This window comes from Chaetura pelagica, unplaced genomic scaffold (assembly GCF_000747805.2).
Source record: "Chaetura pelagica isolate M959 unplaced genomic scaffold, ChaPel_1.0 scaffold101, whole genome shotgun sequence".
NCBI lineage: Eukaryota > Metazoa > Chordata > Aves > Apodiformes > Apodidae > Chaetura > Chaetura pelagica.
The window spans coordinates 3,233,982-3,256,833 of NW_009952564.1; the positions used below are offsets into that span (position 1 = coordinate 3,233,982).

The following is a 22,852-nucleotide window of genomic DNA, read 5'->3' on the forward strand; positions in this document are numbered from 1 at the left end:
ACCTATGGTTTCAGTTGTGGTTTCAGTCCTTCAGCTCTTTGACCACCTGTAGACTTTGAAGTGGGAGACAGAAAGGAAGCAGTAAGAGCATCCTGCCATGCGTTGCGTGGCAGCATGGGGTGTGACCTCTGAGGATCAGCTCTTTAGTGGGGCCTTTGAAGACAAGGGGAAAAGATAGAATTAATGAGGCAGGCTGTGAAAATTGTGTTGCTTGTTTTCAGGACCTGTGCTCCTCCAGTTCAAACTGAGAATTTGAGCATCCAGGAAGGGTGAAAGGGACACATCTGAAGGTACAGGTGGCATTGAAACAATTAAGATTATGTTCCTGGTTTGGATTAGCAGAAGTTTTCTCCTTTAGCTGTTCTATCCTCAGTGCTGGATTTCTGTCTCTTCTTGCCAGCTGCTGGTGCTTCTGACAATAGTCTGGCATTATCACAGTCAGCTTGTCTGGATGGCCTTTTGTAAGGGTTGCCATGGGATGTCATTTTGCCCAAGAATGGTTATTTTCTGTTGGTCAGGTACAATACCCATCAGCTTTTATCCTATCTTAATTCATTCTAACACAATCTAATTTCTTGGAAAAAAAAGTTATTTTTAATGTCTCATAGTAGCATATAACTTGTACAAAAGGAGACAATTAGTGTGCTGAAATTGCACATATTTTTTTAGGAATTAGTTGTGAGTGTTTTGACAGGATTTTTATGGAAGGTTGGAAGGAAAAGCATTTTGGAGTAACCCTGTTATTCTGCTATGTCCCTAACCCTGGAGCCCAAGCAGTGGTCGTGGGGTATGTCTGTTTTCTTCCCATCATTCATCTTGTTAGCCCCATGCTGTAAAGTGCTTGGAATAAATCCCTGTAGGAGCTGTAACAAATACCTGTTTGAAGTTGGCTAGTTTTGCCAGAGTTGGAATTATGCTTGGAGAGAGCTATGCAGGTTATTCAGGAGGGGAAGTCTTGTCATCCTTGTAGGCAGGCCAAATGGAAGCAGATCCTCTGTCTCCATCTCTGACAGCTGATTTCCAGTGCAGAGGTTAAAGCAATAACTGTATGCTACAACACTCTTAATTTGTTCTTTGGCTTTGTTTTGTTGGATTTTTTTTTCAAATTCTTTTTCCTCCTGCATTATTCAGAATTGAGCTGAACTGCATTTGACCTTGACAGGCTGGAGAGGTGGGCCAGTGCCAACCTCATGAAGTTCAGCAAAGCCAAGTGCAAGGTCCTGCACCTGGGTCGGCGCAACCCCAGGCACAAATACAGGCTGGAGGGAGAATGGATGGAGAGCAGCCCTGAGGAGAAGGACTTGGGGGTGGTACTAGATGAGAAACTTGACATGAGCCACCAGTGTGTGCTGGAGCCCAGAGAGCAACTGCATCCTGAGGCTGTTCAGCCTAGAGAAGAGAAGGCTCCAGGGAGAACTTATAGTGGCCTTGCAGTACTTGAAGGGGCCTACAGGAAAGGTGGGGAGGGGCTTTTCACCAGAGAGGGTAGTGATAGGACAAGGGGTAATGGTTTTAAACTGAAAGAGGGTAGATTTAGGTTAGACATCAGGAAAAAATTCTTCACCATGAGGGTAGTAAGGTGCTGGAATAGGTTGCCTAGGGAGGCTGTGGATGCCCCCTCCCTGGAGGTGTTTAAGGCCAGGTTGGATGAGGCTTTGTGCAGCCTAGTCTAGTGTGAGGTGTCCCTGATCATAGCAGGGAGGTTGGATCCTGATGATCTTAAAGGTCCCTTCCAACCTTAACCATTCTGTAATTCCCCAAGTCCCTTGTGGTGGGGTGTGGAAGGGAGAGGGGCTGGATGCAACAGGAGGGATCAGCAGGAAACAGGCTGATGGACTGACATACAGAGACAGGTCAGGCTTAGTGACGGGATGCCAGGTGCCCTGTTTCATGATGCCTGGTAGTTTATTAGAGGAACTCTCTTTCCTGATGGTGCTCTGAGCCTGTTTGTACTCCTGATGCTTATCTGAGGCAGCCCAGTCTGATCTAATTCTGCCCTAGGTGGTGGAGGCAGCCTGACAGACAAATGCATGAGAGAACAGAAGGAACATGCCTCAGTGTAAACAGCAAGTGAGAGCACAATTCCTTCATTGCAGCATGCAGATTATATGTGAAATGCCTGTATGACATGACAAGCAGTAATGACAACAATTGTGCCAATGAATTTTGTAGTGGAACCATCCTTAAGAAAAGCTTATTGAAATTTTTTCCTTTAGAGTTTTCAGTATAATGGGGCAGGATACTAAAGGAAGCAGGGAAATACTGTCTTAGTCAAGGATATCTGGCTTTAGTTATCTGCCATACTTTTTCATTTTAAAAATCAGTTTATCTTTCCATTACCTACCACCACTATCTCTTATGTCTCCTACTGTGTGAAAGATTTTATTTTATATTCAGTTACTAGTTTTTTCTATAAATTTCTTTAGAGAATACTACTGCCCATTTCTCTCCACACTTCATGTTCTCTTGCTGTGAGTTATTTACTGATCCATGCCTTCACTGGCCCAGTTTTCTGAAGACTGGATTGATTTGAGTTTAACTGAATGTATGCAGTACTTACTTTTAACGTGGTCACCTTAAAAGTTGCAAGCATTAAATGTAAAACTGTCTAGTGCTTGGGTTCTTCAGCAATAGAATCATAGAACAGTTTGGGTTGTGAAAGTACCTTAAAGATCACCTAGTTACCACCCCTCTGCATAGGCAGGGACACCTTCCACTAGACCAGGTTGCTCAGAGCCCCATCTAGTCTGGTCTTGAACGCTTCCATGAAGAGGCATCTACAACTTCCCTTGGCAACCTGTGTCAGTGTCTTACCACCCTCACACTAAAGAATTTCATCGTAATGACTAACCTAAATCTACCCTCTTCCAGTTTTAATCCGTTACCCTTCATCCTATCACTACATGCCTTTATAAAAAGTCCCTCCCCGGGTTTTCTGTAGCCCCTTCAGGTACTGGAAGGCTGCTTTATGGTCTCCCCTGAGCCTTCTCTTTTCCAGGCTGAACAATCCCAACTCTCTCAGACTGTCTTCACAGGAAAGGTGCTCCAGCCTTTTAATCATATTTGTGGCCCTTCTCTGGACTCGCTCCAGGAGCTCCACATCCTTCCTGTGTTGGGAGCTCCAGGACTGGATACAGAACTCCAGGTGGGGTCTCATAAAAATGGAGTAGAGGGGCAGAATCACCTCCCTGGCCCTGCTGGCCACACTTCTTTTGATGCAGCCCAGGATGCAGTTGCTCTCTGGGCTCCAGCACACACTGGTGGCTCATGTTGAGCTTCTCATCTACTACCACCCTCAAGTCCTTCTCCTAAGGGCTGTTTTCAGTTCAGTCACTGCCCAACCTGTTATTTTTCTTCGGATTGCCTACCCAGGTGCAGGACCTTGCGTTTGGCCTGGTTGGTCTTAATGAGGTTGGCATGGGCCCAAATCTCTAGCCTGTCAAGGTACCTCTGGATGGCCTCCCTTCCCTCCAGCTTGTCGATCACACCACACAGTTTGGTATCATCAGCAAATTTGCTGAGGGTGCACTCAATCCTACTGTCCATGTTGCTGACAAAGTCGTTAAACAGCATCGGTCACAGTGCTGACCCATGAAAAATGGTAGTTGTCACTGGTCTCATTTGGACATGGAGCCATCAACCATAAGTGACTATCCAGTCAATTCCTTATCCGTGGTCCATCCTTTGAATCCATATCTTTCTAATTTAGGGACCAGGATGTTGTGTGTCAAATGCTTTGCACAATCCAGGTAACAATCCAGTTGCTCTCTCCTTGTCTAACAGATGGTGTCACCCCATCATGAAAGGCCACCAAATGGCCTGATGGCATGATTTGCCCTTGGTGCCCTTGGTTGCCCTTTTCCAGTCACTTGGGACTTCACCAGACTGCCATGACTCTTCAAATGTAATGGACAGCGACTTTGCAGCTTTATCTGCCAGGTACCTCATGAACCACAGATGGAGCTCATCAGGTCCATGGATACTCATTTGTGTTAGAATGGAAATTGTCCGGTGGCTTCCTCATCTTCAAACTGAGCACTTCATCTGTACTGTGCAGAGCTACCCACAGGACTGTGAGAATGACAAGATCAGCACTGTGTTTCCGTTTATAATACTTCACCTGTAGCAGTTTGAGTGCCGTGTCAAATCTTCATCTTGAAACTCGAGTTCATGAGTTCACAAATTCCAGCAGAAGTGAACCATGACCCTCCCCAGGATACTAACTGGAGGATCAAAAGAGAAATGCTCTACTGTGATCTATGTCTGTTCCTTCACAAGGAGGTGAATGTTAGCTGATACTTAGAGGGCAAAATTGAAGGCATTGAGAAACCCCCAGTTTGCTACAGTGGGACCAGATGTGACCCTCAGATTTTTAGGTGATGGTTCTTGACCAGTCATTCAAAACAGAGGCTGATTTTTATCAGTTTTAAAGAGGCTTCTTTTCTCCAAGTCATTGAGCTTATTAAAGACTGCTTAAATAAACTGTTTGTAATCACCACTGATTGTTTCTCTCTATTTATTTAACAGACTAAGTATATTTATAAAATCAGTTCCCATGTGACTATCATTAATGCAGTTAGTTATTTCACTTCCCTTATCACTGTTATGTAACTTTGAACAAATTGATATATGTTGTAGTCTGCTGCTTTCTGATTTCTCAGTGCACATTAATTTTTACCTTCATATCTTATCTTTGAACAGACTCTCCCAAAAGCACTTTGTGCCTTGTTTTTGGCTAATTTGTAGAGCTTTGTAGATATTTGTGACATACAAAAGTCTTCTTCCTGCTGGCAATCCTTGTACTTTATACTGTATTCTTAATTCTTTTCCACAGTGTTTCTACATACCTGTATAGTGAAATATGAAAAGACAACAAGGAACAGTTTTCAAGAGGTCTATTCCCTTTGATACTTAATATTCCATATTATTCCATAGGAGGAGAGTATCCAGTTCTCAGTTCCAGAGTCTCTAAGTATTACTACCAGTTTCAGTTGTTGCCTCTCTTTGTAGAAAGGTTGGTATCCCAGGGACAAGAGATACAGAACTTCTTTTTGTTTAGATCTTTTTGTTTGTGTTAATAGAGCAAATAAATAAAGCTGGACAAACAGAAAAACAAGGATTGGTGGATAATGATGCACATTATGCTAACTTTAAATGACTGGTCCTGGTAGTTTGCATTTGAGTGATGTGTGTTTCTCTATCAGTCTTGACAATTAAAAAAATCCTGTATTGATATTGTCTTCAAAGTTCTGGCATCTAATGAGTTTTCACAGCAGCTAAGGCAATATATGAAGGGCTGTCCATGCAGCTGTAGGGCAGACTCAACTTGAACCAGCAGCAAGCTGATGGTCTCTAGTTCTGAAGAGAAGTGTTTGCTTTTGAATCAGGGAATGTGGCATTCCCTGAAGCCCCTTCAGAGAAAATAAATCTTTTTTTTCTCTTTGGGAGACTTGTTGTCCTGAGGAATAGCCAGGTCCTAGGAGATTTAAGTTATCCAAAACTACAGTGAGATGTTCATTTCTTGCTGTAAAAAATGGGACCAAACCCATACAAATCTCAAACATCTTCCCCCTCACCAACAGCATTTCAGATTACCAGCTCTGTTTTCAATGGTATTTGTTGGAATGGTTGTAAGGAGAGTCCTTTGTAAAATTTTAAAACTGTCATTTTCTGCCTTAAACATAGGCTCAATATTTTCCCAAGTTGAACTTTCTACATCCCCACTGAGGTGAACTGAAACATCCTCCTGTTAAAGAGCACTGACATCCAGATTTCAGAAGAGCTGTGAGAAATACTACACACAAACCTAATCTGAGATAATGAAAAATCTAAGGTTATTACATTAAGGCTAACAACTTTGGAACGGTTATCTTCAAAAAATACTGGAAAAATTTTTGCTTTTGAAGACTATCCATATTTTTGAAGACTTACACAGATGATTTTAATATGTGTAGAGGAAAACCTTTCAAAAGCCAAGAGCCACAAGGATGTATTGGCTTATTAGCCAATGACTACAGCTCTGGTCTTGTCTTGGACTTCCTAAGTTCCTAAACATCGTGTTATTTCTGTTTGACCCAGTGCTGCATAGTTATACTGAAAAAGTGCTTCATGATAATTTCCTCAGATATGCAATGCCAGCGTAAGAGGCCATGCTGTTACAAAACCAGCTGAGTTGTGCAGGACTTGCCCGCCAGCATGTGTTAATTTGTGATTAAGAAAATACCTTGAAAGTGCTTCCTTCTGAATCTTTTCTGCCCTCTCATTTCATCATGACTGTTTCTTTACTTTCATGGTGTCCTGGCTCCTGGAGTTACTCATATTCAAACAGCTGAGGGATGTGCCATCTATCTAGCAGGCTCACAAATGCCCTGAATGTACCCTAGTTCACCAAGTATAGAACGTAATACAGACTTCCTTCTGTGACATGAATAGTGGAATCAACATCTTTCTTTTACAGTAAAAAGAAAAAGCCAAATTATGAGCAGTGTCTGAAGAAATTCCCCCTGGGCTAGGCCATTGGGCCACCTCACACAGTGTTGCCATGTCCATTTTTGGAGGAATTTGGCTGTCCTCAAGACCTCCAACGTAATATTTTTTTTTTTTCTTTTGGATTTTCTTCCTTTCTCTCCTTCTTTCCTTAACGAAACTGCTCCCAGTCATTGATATGTTTTTAATGATTACCCTCATGTTATACTCCGTACTGGAGTGATGTACGGTCTTTAAGATCCTTTTTTATTTGACAGCTCCTTCCTACTCTTCTTTGTCTCTGCATGACAGATACTGTAGTGCTGAAAAAATGGGAATTACAAAGAGGCACTTACCAAACTAATGAAGCTGTGGGGGGAGAGGAAAGGAGAGACAATGCAAGTGTTTAAAACTGCTTTCTGTTTAACTCATCCACCTGAGCAGTCCCTGTTTGTATTGAATGGCCCTTTTAATAATTCTGAAAAAAAAAAAAAAAAAAAACCCAACAAACCAAAAACTCATTTATCTTGAAATATGTTGGTGTGGTCATTTAATGAGAGAATGGTACTTTATGTAAGGCGTCTCACAGGGATCTTCATCAGGCAGACAGCCTTTGTATGTCTGTAAAAATATTTTTCTTTCCCACAGGGCTGATAATATTCTCCATTGCTAAGATGGTGGCTGTGATATTCAGAGGGCAGCAATGGAGCCCCAGGGACTAGTGCATTTGTGTTTTAATCTAAGACAGAAATGACAAACAGCAAGAAAAGTTTCCTGAGATCTAAATATTCTTAGCTCATTACTGAAAAAATAGTATTGGCTTTTACTGTTTCTTATTAAGTGATCATAATCTCTCACTTTTGTCATTATAGCTCTGTTTTGCTTGGTAGGGAGCAGCCTTCTGAGAATTCCCTCCCAAGGAGCACAGAAGCTTTCTGATTAAATATCCTCTGTAAAAATATCCATGTCGGTTAAACGAACAGGATTTCTATCTCCCTTCAGCATAACTATTTCCCAGAAGACACTCTGTGACTGAGCTACTTAAGCTGTATGAATATCACAGCCACAACACAAGAAAATCAAGGCTTGGTTTATAGGATTTTACTGTCTCTTTATGGTTTTTCCATATTGTAGGTAGTATTGTTTCTGAACTAAAGCTGAAGAAAATCTATTTGAAGCTAGCAGCTCAATTAATATGGTCCTTTTATTCTGATAATGAATCATCTGTGTAGAAACTTGCATGAACAGAAGCCTTTGTTGCTAAAAAAATTACCATAAGAATAGTTTAGAAAGAACATATTTTGGCTGACCGTCTGGCTAGATGCATGCAGATAGCACAATAACTATTACTGTAGTTATTTCCTATACCTAACTTGCTATTTGCTTTTTGTGACTGATGTCCTGTGTCAGGTGGTAGTGCTTTTTCTTCTGCTCTGTGTCTGGCTCTCAGACCCACAGAGGAGCTATCAAATATTTGGGAAACACATATTCCCACTATACATTTGACTGTTCCGATAAACAAGAATGTACCTGTGCTATAGTATTTGTGTAAAGTGGGTCAACAGAATAGGAAGGTAATCAAGGAGAATTTACATTTGGACAAAGGTCCACAAGTAGCTGTTTTGCATTATTTGCCCAGCTCAAGTGTGAACAAAGCTGATTTAAGTACTTCCCTTGTTCACAGATGGTACATAAATAGTAACTGCAAAAGTACTGTGCTCTCTACATAGCTGGATGTTGTTTCTTTTTAAAGTCTCTCTACATTTTTATAGCAGTTTATCTATTTTAGCTACTTCTATCTCCCTCATTACCATGCTATCTGAACATCTCATAATCCTTAATGTATTATCCTCATAACACCTCTCAAAGAAAGGGATGTGCTCTAATCTTCTTTTTAGGGGTCTCTTATTTAGGGTACTGTTCCTTCAAGACTGGAGACACATTGGCTTTAAGAGGCAAAATCCTGTGATATACACTGCCTTGATCTCCCCCACCAACTCACCATTAAAAGTTACCTTTCCCACCCCACAGCCAGGCTGTCCATATGAGGAATTCCATAATGCACTTTGGGAAAAATGGAGGAGGCAAACGATATTTAATTTGCTAAAATAATCTGACTTTTTTCAACTGACATCATGTGAGCAGCTTGGATGAAAGGTGAGGTGACAGCAGCCAGAGAAGAGGAGGTCAGGCAGGATGAAGCTCACAGTCTACCTAAGTAGAGGAGGAGGCGGATGCCAGACCTGAAGGATGTACTGTGGTAGGGCCACTGCACCAAATCAGTTGTAGGCTGCCTGCAAAAAGGAGGATTCAGTTCACATATCCTGGCTGTGTGCTGTCACCATCTGCCTTGTGCCAGTGCTGCCTGCTGGTCCTGTACATGTGCCTGATGCCCCTAAACCTGAGGAAAGTTAACTCTGAAACAAAAGAAGGAGTATTTTTCAGCCTGGAATTCTCTGTCTTCATCTTGCAGCTGAAGCAAGGAAGTAAACAGAAATGTGCCACAGGTGACTGTTGCTGAAGAAAGGCAGAATGTCCCCTATTTCAGCAGAGACTGTCTCATGAAACTTCATTCCTGACAGATTGTCTCAGTCACACTGCAGAACTACATGTGAAGGTTCTGGCCAGGGTTATGCAAAGTCTGTAGGAGAGCAGAGATGGCTGCTCATGTTTTCAAGGTCCTTGGCTGCTGGCTGACTTTGCCCATCTGTGAGCTGGTTCAGTCCTTTTAGTCTCATCCATTTGCATCTGTTTTTCTGTTGTCTAATCTTAAATGTGGTGGTTACAGATTTTTAAAAACAGTATTTCACATGGGACCTGGTTAGCTAAAGGATTTATGGTGTGAAATAGTCTCATGCTTGGTAATCAGGGTTATGTCCAAATCTCATTTTATTAAGTAGTATTTCCCTACTTTTTTTCTTTCTGCAATGGGATGTATTACTAATTTTAATGCTAGTCCTCAGAGTTTGTTGTGTCCTTAGTTTCACATTACATAAGCTATTGTTAACAATTAGCTATCCTGTTGAAATTCCAAATTGAGAAATTGTTTTTGTTAAAATGTAAATTATTTTTAGGTCTTTCTTTATTTTTCCCTTTTATCGAGCACACGTAAGAAAATGAAGATATGTGAGGTGCTTAAACAGGACATATCAAAATATCAAAACGATAATAAAACCAATACGATGAAGTGAAACATTTTAGTGTAAGAAACCATATTTTTGTACTTTATATCCCCCCTTGTACTTCCCTTCATGAGGGATTTTGAAATTTTATTTAAACTTTAAAATGAAAAAGTATCACACATTTTAAAATTTGTTAAATGATGGAAAAGATAGCTCTGATCATTCTCCATTTTGATTCTCTGAAAAATTGGGGAAAAAAATGAATGTTTTTAGGAGATTTGACAGTAGTTTACATAATATTTGGAAGCAATTCAGAACAGAAATTTTAGTTTATGTCCCCTAAAAACCAGTAAACACTACAAATGTTTTAAAACAAGCAGTCCATAAAATAAAAGAGACATCACAATAAACAGGAGATAAAGTGTAACATTAATTCTATGAAACAGGATGAGTAGAAACATTTAAAAAATCAGGAAAAGTAGAAGATTTCATTGCTCTTTTGTTAATATACTCTTCTGTTTTAATTAGGAATGGCCAAATACAGTCTCAAGGTAGAGTTTATAAACAAGGCTATCTGAAGTTCCTAGGCTGCATTCTTCTCTGATTTAGAAACCTAATTGTGAGGGGAGTTATACAGGGTAGAGTGTCCCTAGGAAGTCTGCTAGAGTTGCTTCCATTCTTGTAGACTTTCGTTGACAATTTCCAATACAAATTCAGGGTCTTCAAAACTTGTTTTGTGCCTTGAGGCTGTAAGAAAATGTTTTACTATTGTGTCAGCAATGTAGTGAAACTTGGAGATTTTATAAGAGAGGAAGATAATTTTTTTAAACAAAACTAATATACAAAGTATGCATATAAAGGAGTCTGAGGCCAAGAAGTCTGTTCAGCTCTCTGGCCCCAGGATGTGTGTGTGTCCCAGTTACTTCTGCAGGATTTTGTGCAGTGATTACTTATTACAAGGGATGCCAGTTACTGGATCCTCAGCACTTCCTCCAGGCTCATGGCCATGTGTTTCGGTTGCACCTTCTTGGAGTTTGTAGTTGACAGGCCTGCAGGAGACAGGAAGTCTGTCCTACCTGTGTAGGTCACCAGGATTTACTTTCTGTCCATTGCTTTGTGACCTGGGAGTCTGGAGAAGTTGTACAGAGATATGTGTTGGGGTTGTGGTGACTAATGAATTTGAGAGCTAGCAGCACTTTGCCCTTCTTAAAGTCCTGCTCTTGCCCCTCCTAATTTCCAGTCATTCTCCAGGCCTATCAGTCCTAACATTTTTCTGGAGGAGAGAACTGGTGGTGGTAGCTTTGGGGAAGAAAGTAAGGCTGTGTGTTATTCTCTGGGCTTCAGTCCCAAGTTGCCCTTCTCCCTTGTTGGTCTTCTTTCCTAATGATATTGAGAGGCATGAAATGAAAAAAATATTGACTGAGCATTCTTGAACCTTGAACAAATAAAATAAAATCACATTTTGAGCAAACTTGCAGATTGCACCTCACTGCCCCTGAATTTGTTTAAAACTTAGCTGATAAAAGCCTGCTGCCATTTTTAGGAGAATTCTTTTTGATATTGCATATTACATTGCTGAAATAGCTGTTCAAATCAGGTTTTATGCTGGTTTTTTTAGGGCAATTTTATTTGGTGATTGCTTGGTACAGTAACGAAAGAAGAAATTATTGTTTTAGTATTGTCCTTTGTGAAGCTATGTCTCCTTCTGTTACTTGTTCCAAAGAGTTCAAAGCAGAAAAAACCCTTTATGTCATCAGGGCTGCTACCTGCACATAAAACAAACTGCACAGTTTATCCAATAGCTTTTGTGTCAGTCCTTTAATTTTTGCAGAGTTAAAGCATAAAAAAGTATTGTAGAAGGAGTCAGGATCTCTGGCCAGCAACTCTCCTGTCTACTTTGTTGATGAATTTGCAGCTTAAGTTAGAAGTTACTGAAAGTCCTCCGCTTCAAAATACTGGTTTGTCCAATGTGAAGTTCATTAGGAGGCTAGATCTAGTTTTACATGTGCTGTTAATGGGGAAAAAATCATCAGAAGCAACCTATGATTTATCTAACTATTGTTAGGGTGCTCATCAGTGCACGCAAAGATGAAGGAAGGGTAGTTCCTTCTACGAGGCCATTGTGTTAAACTGTTTTTGGGGCTGGCTCATAAGAAAAGCTGTTTTACCTAGCATAGAAGTAAGAGGCTTTCAGGTTCTTATTTTCTGCTAATGCATGACACCAGAATGACACCAGAAAAGAAATAAAAGGTTTTTTTATTAAGCACACCATGAACTTAGGTATACATCATTGGTACATAATCTGCAAACTCTCTAACCCACAGCTGATTTTCTTAATCTTCCAGTGTTTAGACTGTTTTACCATCTGGGATTATGTCAGCATTATATAAAGTAGTCTGTTGCAAAAATTAGCAAGAATGAAATTAATGTCAAAATCAATGTCATAATTCACCTCAGGCTAAAAACTATATATATATGTGTGCATATATATACATATTAAAAAATACCTTCATTTTCTTCCTTCCTAGATTGTTTTAAGATATTAACAGAATTATTGGCCTGATACACAACATAATGACACAAAAAATAATGTGAAATAGTAAAAATATAAATCAAAATATCAGTAATATTAATTTGTTTTTCATGTTTATGTAGAGTCTTCCTCTCTGTATTTGCAGCCTTAAGATTTGGAGTGACAGTCCAATCTTGATGAAACCAAAGTGTGACAAAACACTTGAGAACATGAGTTTTTAGAAGCAACCAGTCAAATATTGCAAGTTTAAATAATGGTAGCAAAATGGTAATATCTTGACTGAATAGAGCTTTTAACAGGCACGGAAATATGCGAATTGTGATTTGAGGTTTCTTTCTGTCTGTTTTTTTGGAGGGGTTGTTTATTTTTTGGTTTTGTTTGGGGTTTTTTGTTGGTATTTTTGTTGTTTTATTTGGTTTTTTTGTTGTTTGTTTTTTGTTGGGTTTTTTGTTGATTTTTTTTTTTAATGTCTAGACATCTATATTTTGGCAGTCTTTGACTATTTATTTAAAAATAAAAGATAGATTCTGCAAGTCCTTCTGCAGTTGAATCAGGTCATACAGTTTCTACAATTTAAGTTGATAATAAAATTACAGACTTATTTTTGGTTGGAAAGAACCTTTAAAATGATCGAGTCCAACCATTAACCTGGGAGGTTTTCCTAGATTGGTTAGTGTATTTTTCTCTGTTGCCAAAATGCTAGCCATGACAGAAATGAGATGTGTGGTTTTCTCCTTGCTAACTTAATCTTACAGAAGATTGCTTGCAACAAATATTATTACCCTGGTCATTAATTTTCCCTCCTAACATACTCATTTTCATGGTACGGGAAAAAGAAACAAACATGGTGGAGTGTCTATTTAAATATTGATTTTGTTTTGTCTAAAATTAATCTGGAAGGGTGGTATGGATAGACAACCTAACCAAAAAAAGTACAGCACAACTTGATGTTGCTGAAGTGCACGTGCAGGGTGTGCCAGTATGCAAAGTATCTCTGTCCTGAGCTCCGCAAAGTGTAGCAAAGTAAAGAATGGGACTATAACTTTACCAAGACACTGCCTTTTCTTGTTGCAACATTTACTATTATTCTGTTAATCTATTTTGTTGTGCTTTAATTTTTATTGTAAGAACAGAGAGAAGATGAAGATAGTAAGGTTGGGTATGCATAGCAGGGGCATACAGATGTGCCTTTCTATTCTGTGGTTCATGAAGCATTGACCACAGCTCCTTGACCAACAGCACTGAGATGTTCAGATCCCTAAAGTCAGACTAATTTCTGTTTTTACTCATGCCAAGTAGGACTATTTTAACATATGTCAAGGAATAGGGTTTTTGTCTGTGATATCAGAAGCATTAGCTGTAGTTCTTTATAAACTTTATTTTAATTCAAGCTTTTCCCATCTGTCAAGGAGCTGTAAAATCAGGACACATCCCATCCATCGCTTAGCAGAGAGCAGAAGGGAAGGAGTGGGTTGTGCTCTGCATGGAGATTTGCTGCAGGTGGCTTGTGGCAATGTCACCAAATGGCGGGATCTATAGATTGAAACAGCACTGAGGACAAGTTACGCAGGGTGTATGTATTTTTAGGGATGTTTGCCTCAGACTGTCTTCAGCTTGGACCTGTACACCAAATGGCCATTTGCAGCCACGGAATGTTGGGCGTGATGCTGGTGTGCATCTCCCAGATAAATTTAATTTGGAAGGGATTTCACTGTGACCCCAATGCAGATCAAAGTGGACATCAGACCTGCTTTGAAAGCACATTCCCTTCTGAACCTAAGGAAAAAAAAAAAAAAAGGAAAGAGGAAAAAAGGAATAAAATGTTTTTATGTTTAAAATTGTTAGTCTTGACCTCCTAGTGTACTCACTTCCTCACTTCTACCTCCCAGTGCCTGAGGTAGTAGGCAGCTTCTGTGCGACGTGATTTCAAGTGGCAGAGATGTACCAGAGGAAAAGAGCATTAAAGCTGTGTTTTTTGTGGTATTCAAGTATTGTCAATTTCCCCCTTTCTTCTGCTCCTCTGAAAAAAGACATGCTGCCCCCAAGAACTGCAGGCAGGCAGCTGTGGACTGAGGGTAGTGAAAGAAGGAAGATGAGACAGTCATTCTCTAGAGCTGCTTTCTCTTCATTGCCTTTAGCCCTTGTTTTTCTGTCCTGAGTCAGCTTTTGCTACTTGGTGTGCTGCTGTTTCACTGTGGATAAGGCCTTTTTTTGTGTATTTTGAATAGCTGTGCATTTTTCAGTTTGTTTGCTTTGGCAAAACAACATTTGGAATCCATCTGATTCCAAAGTAACTCTTCCACTTGCACTGAGGAAAAGAGAGTACAGATAGCTTCTGAATTAGAAAATGTAAGGACATCATCCACTTTCCCCTTCAGCCTAAAGCTGCACTGTTTCAAGACCAGAGAACAGTGGTAGTGTCCTCTGCCTTGCACGCTCTAAATCAACGTAACCTTAGCTGGTGTGGAATGAATTTGAATAAATACACATTCTTCTGACATGGGGGCTGGAAATCAAGTATTTAATTGGTGGAAGCAAGTTTTCTACCCTAGAAGTATTGACATTCTCAAATACATCAAAGCTTTCTGCATGAAGTTTTAGCCAGCCCTAGGAACATATGGTGGAATATTTTTGTGCTGCTGCTGTTCTGCTATGGTGTATTGAATTTGCACTTGCATCAATTTCTTCCATTAGCTCGGCTCACCCTACTTCACCTTTCCAATTTATTGGAACTTAACTGTTCAGAGCTGTACTTAGTAGCCAACGTATAGCTTGAAGTTAATACATTTAAATGCATGAAGTAGAGTAAATTATAACTAGTATGTTAATGTTGATAGCTTTTACAGCAAACCTCTTATTGCATCTGTCTCAGAGACTTTGATTTTTTCAGATGTTCTTCATGCACATCATATTGTACATATGCATGGTACAGCATCTCCTTTTTCCTTACGGGGGCCTAATGAGAACACATGGGGTTTTTTTTACAAATAAAAGCTTTACATTCACTGAAATGGAAATAATATAATTTCATCTTTTAGTGAAGACCTTTGCTGACATTTCCATAAGCAGTAAGAGGAAAAAATGGAAACACATGGTGGAAGGTGCCTGAGAGAAAAGCTTTTTCCTTCCTTAGAAAAAGGATATTTTTTTTTTCTCTCTCCCCCCCTCATACTGGAAAAATAGATGGGTGGTAGTAGTAATATGTGCTGGCAAACCTTTCATAAGTCAATATCTATTTAGGATCATAGAAAAAAAGCATCAGACCTTAATGTGCTTTCACTATGTGTATTCATTTTATTAGTGCAGAAAAATGTGAGAAGCCCAGTTACCAACAGGTACATTGCCTGAATTTTTTGACTTCTCATTAGGTTGGGTTGCAAAGAATTTTGTATTGTCCCTGTGTATTGGCTGATGGATTGAGGATACAGTTTTATAACCGAGACCATCTAAAGGTAGCAATTCAGTGACACGTCTGAGTTTCACTTCCAAATTTCTCCATGTCAACTGGGGAAATTTTAGCACATTTGCCATCCAGCTTTTACGATGTGGTTTGGTTACTTCCTGCAGAAAGCTATGAGCCTGTGAGATCAATATTAAGATTTTGCTTCCTTTTACTCAAAACAATGAAAAATCCATTGTTCTCTCTCATTTCTCCTGATTTTTATTGATGCCAGTTCCCAGGGCTGCTGTTGACTTTATCCAGACAAGCACCTTAGCTGAACCTCTTCCCTGTTCTTCTCCCTCAAGATCTGCAGTAATCAGCCATTAATATTTTATTGTGCAATGGCTAGAGTTGGAGGAAACTGTGGCACCCCTTATACAGAGGGAGTGGGAAGATTATTGTGGTCAGTGATCTGAGACCAGCTGAAAGACTACATAGGCTTTTTCTTTCCTTTCCTCCTTGTAAGACTCCAAAATGAAAGGCTGAGAGTTTACATTCTTGAGGTTTTGGTAGACGCTGTCTTCACTGCAGGTCTATGTTGGACATCTTAGCCCAGAGGCCAGGTTTTTGGGTGGCCCTCAGTCTGACATGCCCTCAGTCTTGCTTCTGCTTTCCTGCACGGCAGGCGCTCTGCCTGGGACAGAGGTGGGGCAGGGTGCTGCTGTGCCTGCAGGGCCCTTTGTATGCAAGTGGAGCAGTGCTGGGATAGGTCAGTGTGCCCAGCCAGGGTTCTCAATCCTCACCAGGATTTCCTTCAGCCACTACTCCCCTTACAAAGCTGGTGGGTATCTTGTGATATTTCTTTTTCTTCTCTACCTAGGCATGCCTACACTGGCACAATTTTTGCATCAAGTATGTGGAAAATCAAGCTTTTTTTCATTGAGCACATAAGGGAGAGGAAAAAAACTTGGCCCTTGATAGGACAACTGCTAGCAACTTTCTTCAGCTCCATTCCACCACCTTTTCTTTCCAACCCCATGTCAAGATCCCCCATCTACTCTCCCAAGCCCTGGAAAAAGAGGAGGAAAGGCAAAATGGAGATAAGGCAGCAGGATTAGAGATGAAGGCATTGCGTGGTCCTGTTAAAAGCTCCACATGCTTTGGCAACACCTCACTTGTATTGCATATGAAGCTAAATGGCTGGATGTCATGAGACCATTGCACTGGCTGTGCTCCATGATTTCTGAGAGCTGTTCAGTAGTTTGAATTCCCACTTACAAGGAACTGGCCAAAGCACAGTTTTTGTGGAAAAAGGCTCATTATACTTCATGTTGGAAAACAAAAGAACTGACAGTGATTAAGTATGGATATACACAGATGACAGAAGCTTTATGAAATGGTAGACGACCTGTAAACTAGTCTTTCTGCTGTGAAGTATTTGTGTTAACCAGGGGAACAGTTTGAACAGTAAGGACATACTGTTTTGCCTCTGTTAGAGAGAAACTAACAACAGAGAGGTTAAATGTCTTCTCTGAAGTTAGCCAGCCTTGTGCATGCTCTGTACATTCCTGTTCTACACCCTGCATTGTGCCTTAGTTCCAAAGCTTCATCTTTTTTCCTGTTACATATTTTCCTGTTACATTATATACACAGAAGAGGCAAATAGTATAATACGTATAGGAATATATGAACTTTCTTAGTTAATTTGTGGTTTGGTTTTTGGTGGCTTTTGTAAGGTCAGACAGTAGACCTGATAGATCTAGACCAAAACTAAATAGCTAAAGAGAAAAAAACCACCCTTTTTTTCAGACTTGCTTCTCTCTCTAGTCTGCACTCCTCAATTTATTGACACAGAAATAAGCACAATTTTATGGACATATTGAGGAAAATCAAAGGAAATTAATAGATATAATTTCCAGAGGGGACAAGTAGGAATTTCTTGCATCTCCTCTTACTCTGTTTACAAGTGGTTCAATGATTGCTGAAGTTATAGGAGATTTGAATGCATTTACCTTTTATGTCAGAGGAAAGGTAAACAATCTCATGGAAAAATGTGTGTCTTATATACATAGTAAGTGTGAATATCAATCTTCTACATATACAACATTTAAGAAAGGACTTTTTTTCCTTTTTTTTTTTTTTTTTTTTTTTTTTTTTTTTTTTTTTTTTTTTCTTTTTTTTTTTTTTTTTTTCCTTTTTTTTTTCTTCCCAGATGGCTGGCTTGAGTTATGGATCTTATGTGAAGGTATTGGAAAGCTTTGTGGCTGAGCCAGGGACCAAACTCAGCTCTTTTTATTATTAGATAAGCAATCAGACTATAAGACTGCCCTTCTACATGCCACTACTTGGCTTCCCTTCTCCAAGTGGAGTAGAGTTGCCTGTTAGCTGGCTGTGAGTTCCTCTGTTCACTCTGTTCAGTGAGTACTCACAAGTTGTAAATATTCAAGACAGTTGCAAAAGTTTCCTTGTTGTTAAAAATAAGATTGCTGGGGAAGTATTTGTTCAAATGGCTTTGGCTTGAAGGCTAGTTTCTGCAGGACTGATTCCTTGGACAGTATTATTAGCCACTTGGGGGTTTCAGTTTATTGGCAGGTTTACCTATTTCCTACTGCAATGAAAGTTTTTTTTGCATTACACTTGACTTTCATAGTAAGTAGACACTTACATGAATAAGAAGGTAATTGGATTCTTCTTAGTATGATATGAAACTAGTTTAAAATGATATCTGAAAAAATAGATATTTTGCCTCCTTGTGGGAAAGGCCTTGAGCATTTTTGTTGCCTGTGATTTCTAGCTCTGCCATTGTCACCATTCTACAATATCTGTTGTGTCAACAAAAAATAATTTAATGTATGAAATGCAAAATCATGCATCTGCTGACACTACTTTACTTTAAATGTAAAAAACCCTGGGCAAAAAAACGCTCAAGTAGAAGGAAGGAGAATTTCTTGCTTGTTTTCAGATATTAGCTCTTATTCATACAGACAACAGTTGAGTTTTAATGCTGTGCCTAAGTTTTATCAGTTAGTGTGTTTTATCCTATGTTCAAACTGTACATTTGCTCTGCATATTCTTCAGATACTTTCTGCTGAAAGGTGTAAATACACAGCCCTGAAATGTTCTAGGAGAACCCTTAGATGTCTGTGAACATCAGTGCAAGCCTGGATAAGAGTTTTGGGCACAAGAGTGATGGAAAAAAAATAAACTAGAAATTGGATTATATGAATCTACTTTTGGTTTTGATAAATCAAAGCAGAGCAGTTTTGGTTTGAAACAGATTATAGAGCCATGAGTAATTCAGGCAAATGCCTCTGCCATGTCTTTAAACTAGCTTGAGTTTTTTACAAACTTGGCTGTGATTAAACAAATGTATGTGTATAAATAAGAGAGTATGGAGACCTGTGCTTAACAGAGTGTAACTTCTAATTCCCACAAATCTGAAGATTAAATCTCTTTTGTACTTCATACTGTGTAGCAAGTCTCTTGAGAGCCCTCTGACTTTGTGAAATGAAAGTATGTAAATTTAAGGCACAAAGATGAACAGAACAAAACTACTTTTTGTCATGAGAGAACTCCATTTCTATTTTATGTTGTAGACTCTGCAAACTGCAATAGCTGGTGTACCTCAAGGATCACTTCTGTAAAGACAGTGGTGGTAAGCTGTGAGCTCTCTGCAGTATTTTGGGTCAAGGATCTTTGCATTTCAGGGCAGGACTGATTTTAACAGTGATATAAAATGATATATTTCCCTGGAGTTTTTCCTCATTACTCTATCCCTTTCTTGTTACACAAATCAAGACTCTTGTCAACTCATTCACCTTTAGCTCTTATTTACCAGATGCATGCATTTTAAAAATATTTTTCAAACACTTTTCATAAGATTGGGGCAGCTTGTTAGAAACTTCAAGTAAAACCTCAGAGACATACTAGATATGTGAAGAAGCAGCACCCAACCTCTTCAACCCGATACCTTTCTTCCTTTCCTTTGTGTTCTTAGTTTTGAAGTAAGATTAAGAAAAAATTATTTATTACAAGTCAATATCTGCTCAATTGTGTGTTCCTTGTATTTTTTTCTGAAGGAGCTGTAGCTCCTGAATAGTCTTGTGCTTGATACTCTGAGCAATGGTATCAGACGCTCCGTGGGAGCTGGGCATTCGGTCAGTATTGGTGTTTTAATATAAGATCCATCTATTGCTTTAGTTTACATTGAAACATGGGGGATCTCTGCATGCCAAGGGGCAAAACCTTCTCTGCTTTCCCTGGGGGAAGACGCTGTTGTGGCTGAAGTGATGGTGACCAGTCCTCAGTAAGGCCCCTTTCTGGGCAGAAACTGATGAGGCTGGGTGGTGCCCATGCTTCTTGCTCCAGCTGCCTGCTGCTCTCAGGATGGCAGGAGTTAAAATTCCACCCAACTGGTGAAACCTGCTTAGGGCTAATTATAAACCAGGTTTAAAAGTAGGCTGATGAGACCCTGCCAGATGGGACCTGCCTTCATGTTTCTCCCTGGCAGCTGTGGGTGTCTGTAAAAAATCCCTTCCCTCAGCCCGTGCATTGCATATTTCCTCTGTGGTTACAGCTCTGGAAAGAAAGGAAAAAAAAACCCACACTCCAAAGCTCCAAACAAATGCACAGAGCCCCCCAGGCTGCTGCTGTCCCTTCCTGGCAGGCACTCGAGTGCTCAAAGGCTATCAGTGGAAGTGGTGAGGGGAGAGAGGTTTAATTGATTTTATTCTTGGTCTCTGCATGATGGGTGTCACTGTTTGACTCAGGTCTGACAACAATGCTCTCGATCCCCTTCCCCTCCCACCCAGGTAGGGAAGGAGAGAGAGAAAAAGAGAGAGACTTGGCTGGATTGAAAACTAAACTACACAGCTCTTAAAATCAAGCCCCATGTTGGATGGCAAATGAAAGCTCCATGTCCTTCTCGTGAGCTTCAATGCAAGACTTGATGTGCTGAGATCTCTGTGCAGCATCAATTGGATGCAAGACCTGCAGTCCACACATATCACACACATTCCCATGGATATACACGCAGTTTTCCCCATAACAACATTCTCCTACTGCAGCGTAGGGGCACAGCTCCTTCTTTATCTCCACATCTAGTTGCTCCTTTTCATACTCTTCCTCAATCACCATTTCCTCCAAGGGTGCTTCAGCACAGGAAGAAGCAGCACGTCCACAGTATGGCTGCCCAGGGACAAACTCTACAGCGTTCACCCAGTCTTCAGCACCTACTCCTGCAGCTGCCAGATCTATATTTTCATCTTCTATCTCAGCAATAATTTCTTCAACTGTTTCAGGGAGTGATGTGAAGTCTTGAGGACAATGAGGGATAAATCTTTGCATCTGGATTCACATCAGTCACTTCTTCCTCTTTCAGTGGCTTGGTATGTTCATATCTGCAAAGACCTCCGTAAGCACAGCATCCTCGCTGATAATACCTGCACACCATGGCAGACTGACTAGTAGAGAGGTCATGGGAGTAGCGACAGTTCTCTCCTTCCTTGCAGACTCCATGCATGAAATATCTGAGCTGGGAAGAGTCCCGAGGAATCCTGGAGCTGCTGCTGGAGAAAGCGGAGACTGATGAGGGTGGGGAGAGCTTGAGCTTGGGGGTCAATGGTGATGGATGGACGGAGACCTCCCCGGATGCCAGCCATGGACGGAAGAGAAAGGAAGAAGCAGCAGGAAGGAAGTTGTCTTCTGTGATCTCTGACCTTCCTCTGAGTTTACGTAGATATATGGAATGGAATATCTCTGGCCAATTTTGCTGTCTGTCTAACTCAGCCTCCTACGGGGGGGTCACAGATCTCCCCGGCAGAGTGAAGGTGCGACCTTGAAGCCTCAGTAGTTAGAAAAACATTCCAGTGTCTTATCACCTCTAGCTAGGACACATTGTTGTTAGTTAAAAGAAACTTACTGAAGGAAAAAAAATCAGTAAAAGGAAAATTGGCTTCATCCTGGCTCCAACCAGGAGAATGGGTCAAAAATTTTGTTCTGAGGGAGATTTAGATGCTCACTATGATCTGACCAATCGCTGTTCCTTACCTTACTTGAAATTGATTTCCATTCCCCTCCTTCCTGCCCCTTTTCACCCCCATGTTCTCTTTTCTCCCCCACTTCACTTCTTTGCAAAACCAAGAAAGTTTAGTTCTGAATTAGATCAGCCTAGAATCATAGAATAGCTTTAGTTGGGAAAGACCTTTCAGATCATCAAGAACAACTGTTAGCTTCACACTGCCAAGTCCACCACTAAATCATGCCCCTAAGCAACACATCTATGCATCTGCTAAATAGCTCCGGGGGTGGTGAATTGACCACTTCCCTGGGCAGCCTGTTCTAGTGCCTGACAACCCTTTCATGTTGGCAGGGACTTTAAAGATCACTTAGTTCCAACCCCCCTCCATGGGCAGGGACACCTCCAGATAGACCATGTTGCACAAAACCCAGTCCAATGTGGCCTTGAGCACTCACAGGGATAAGGCTTCCCTGGACAACCAGTGCCAGTGTCTCACCACACTCACACTGAAGAATTTCTTCCTAATATCTCGTCTGACTCTACCATCTCCCACTTTGAAACTGTAAGCCCTCATCACTACCTGCCTATGCAAATAGTCCCTGACCAGATGTCCTGTAAGCCCTGTTTAGCTACTGGAAGGCTGCTCTATGGTCTCCCAAGAGCCCTCTCTTCTCCAGGCTGAACAATTCCAACTCTCTCAGCCTGTCTTCACAGGAAAGGTGCTCCAGCCCTCTGATTGTACTTGTTGCCTTCCTCTGGCCTCACTCCGAGAACTCCATGTCCTTCCTGTGTTGGGCGCTTCAAAGATGGACACAATACTCCAGGTGAGGTCTCATGAGAGTGGAGAAGACGGGGAGAATAATCTCTCTTGACCTACTGACCACACTGCTTTTGATGCAGCCCAGGGCACAGTTGGCTTTCTGGGCCATGAGCACACATTGCTGGCTCTTGTTGAGATTCTCATCCACCATCAACCCTGACTCCTTTTCCTTAGGGCTGCTCTCAATCCATTCTCCACCCAACCTGTAATTGTGCTTGGGATTGCCCCTACCCAGATGCAGGTCCTTGCACTCAGCTATTTGAACTTCATGAGGGTGGCATGGGCCCATCTCTTAAGCTTGTCGAGGTCCCACTGGCTGGTCTCCCCTCCACCTTGTTGACTGCATCACAAAACTTGTCACTGGCAATCTTGCTAAAGGATGCGCTCAATCCCATTGTCCAAGTAGCTGAACAGTGCTTATCCCAATACCAACCATTAAGGAATGCCAGTCATCACTGATCTCCCCTTGGACACCAAGCAATTGACTGCAACTCTTTGAGTGTGACCATCC

General features: G+C 40.8%; 1 protein-coding gene across 1 annotated transcript; it reads right to left on the bottom strand.

The window, feature by feature from the left end:
• Positions 1–20,383: 20,383 nt before the first annotated feature.
• Positions 20,384–21,023, bottom strand: LOC104385005 (E3 ubiquitin-protein ligase makorin-1-like). Its single transcript, XM_009993398.1, is given in 2 exon segments — positions 20,384–20,818; positions 20,820–21,023. Coding segments are annotated over 2 exon segments (639 nt in total).
• Positions 21,024–22,852: the final 1,829 nt, after the last annotated feature.